Genomic DNA, 1779 nt, shown 5'->3' with positions numbered 1-1779 from the left:
CAGACTGAACCGACTTAGGTAGCCTTTTCAACTCGGTAAGGGTGATCCAGTTTAAAACGGACTTTTCTAACTTTAAACAATAAAGTTCACACTTACCCATTAGTTCAGCAAACCCACCAACGGGTACTCGACATGTTCCCGTCACAAACTGTAACAGCCTGGAACGTTTCTCATTGTCCATCTCCTTGACAAACTGCCAAAACCAGATCACTTGTTTGCTATTGCGAGTATAGTGGCGATATATGGTGTTCCGGTGCCAGTCTTCTATGTCTATTTCCTGCATGCCACACAGCATAAGCTAAAAAAATACATACCGGTATCTGAATAACTAATAAACGAAGAAATCGGGGTAGTATAAATTAGTATAGAAATCATACAAAACTCCACTGAACGGTTTCTACTCTCTTTAAAACTGAAATCAAATTCATTGTGTAAACTGGAGAAGACTAAACACTTATCACATAACAAAGCATGGAATGTTCCAAGGCAGGTTTACATAAAATAGATGCCCGGTTTACTATTTGTAACACATTATGCTTGTGAATTATAGAATAATAGTTATTCAAAGGATACCATTTAAGTATATAATACATTTATAAGATATTTTCAGCATGAAATGTAAATATTTAAATTTCTAATCTGTCCAGATATTAATCAGATTTTTACCAAATAAACAAAAGAACTACATAGTTGGTCAAAATCAAGACCTCTTGACCAATATAGTAAAACACAATCAGGAGTCATAAGAAAATGAATATGTAATCTAAAATAAGGCCGAATACAAAACCATGAAGCAGCTTTTACGGGTTCTTCTTTTAGGCACGTACAATACTATAAATATCATACGTCTTTAGGGCAGGAGTTAATTACTACCTCAAGTTCACGTTCATCAAAATAGTGCAACCATTCCAGAGGTAGAACTTCATTGAATCCATCTAGAAAAGCTTTAGTTTGTTCTTCTTGTCCTCGAGAAAATCTCCAATCAGTCATCATTCTACAGGCAAGATTATGAAGAAATTAATGTTCTTGAAAAACTAAGAAACAATCACATAATATATATCCTTTCAAATTAACAACAAAATTTTTTAAGGGTGACTTCCGTACCTAACTGGCTTCCAACGGTGGCAGTAGGTGTTGGGACACTGGGGGGTTAATGCACCCATGACACCCGTATTATCATTCATTTGTCTTCTTTTGATTATGTCTGGTAAATAGAATGTCCCCAATGTTCTTGGATACTATTATTACAAATATTTTCCTTTAACTCTCTTACTATGGGCTCAGTCAATTCAGCCAAGCTTTGTGACCCCAAATTGACCCTTAGAGTTTCCATACTGTATCTTCACGAACTTTCAATAAACATTTTGTTGACAAAAAAAATCAGTATTTCTGTTAAACATTTCTCCATAAATAAATGGACTGGAAGTGTTGACTGCTCCAAGTGCAAAACTTTATCCTTCATATGTATTCTCTATACAGGGTTGGTCAAATTGACTGACCTCGTAACCACCACGAAGAAAATACAAAATAAATCTAAAATTACTTTAAATTGAAACAGGAAATATCTCTTCCTAGAAATATGTTATTGCCCTCTGAACCATGTCCAACTAATAATCCTGCCATACAAATTGTAAATCACTTGGCCAATTTGTAGCTCACATTACATTACCCTATTGAATTATAGGACGTGCAACTCATGCAAAATTATTATTACCTGGATTTTTTTCTTTTTGCAGTTGACTGTCGATGAAACTTAACCCTACATTTTTATACTAATTG

General features: G+C 34.5%; 1 protein-coding gene across 1 annotated transcript in view; it reads right to left on the bottom strand.

The window, feature by feature from the left end:
- The window catches only part of LOC106471579 (E3 ubiquitin-protein ligase Su(dx)-like), a 36251-nt gene that overhangs the window by 2851 nt on the left and 31621 nt on the right, over positions 1-1779 (bottom strand). Inside the window, exons 19-20 of the mRNA XM_022400197.1 lie at positions 874-994; positions 97-298 (exon numbers count right to left, since the gene is read on the bottom strand). Of these exons, the coding sequence (XP_022255905.1) occupies positions 97-298; positions 874-994 (323 nt within the window). The remainder of the gene's footprint in view (positions 1-96; positions 299-873; positions 995-1779) is intronic.

This window comes from Limulus polyphemus, unplaced genomic scaffold (genome assembly GCF_000517525.1).
Source record: "Limulus polyphemus unplaced genomic scaffold, Limulus_polyphemus-2.1.2 Scaffold4712, whole genome shotgun sequence".
Lineage (NCBI taxonomy): Eukaryota > Metazoa > Arthropoda > Merostomata > Xiphosura > Limulidae > Limulus > Limulus polyphemus.
This window is presented reverse-complemented; position numbering and strand designations above follow the sequence as displayed.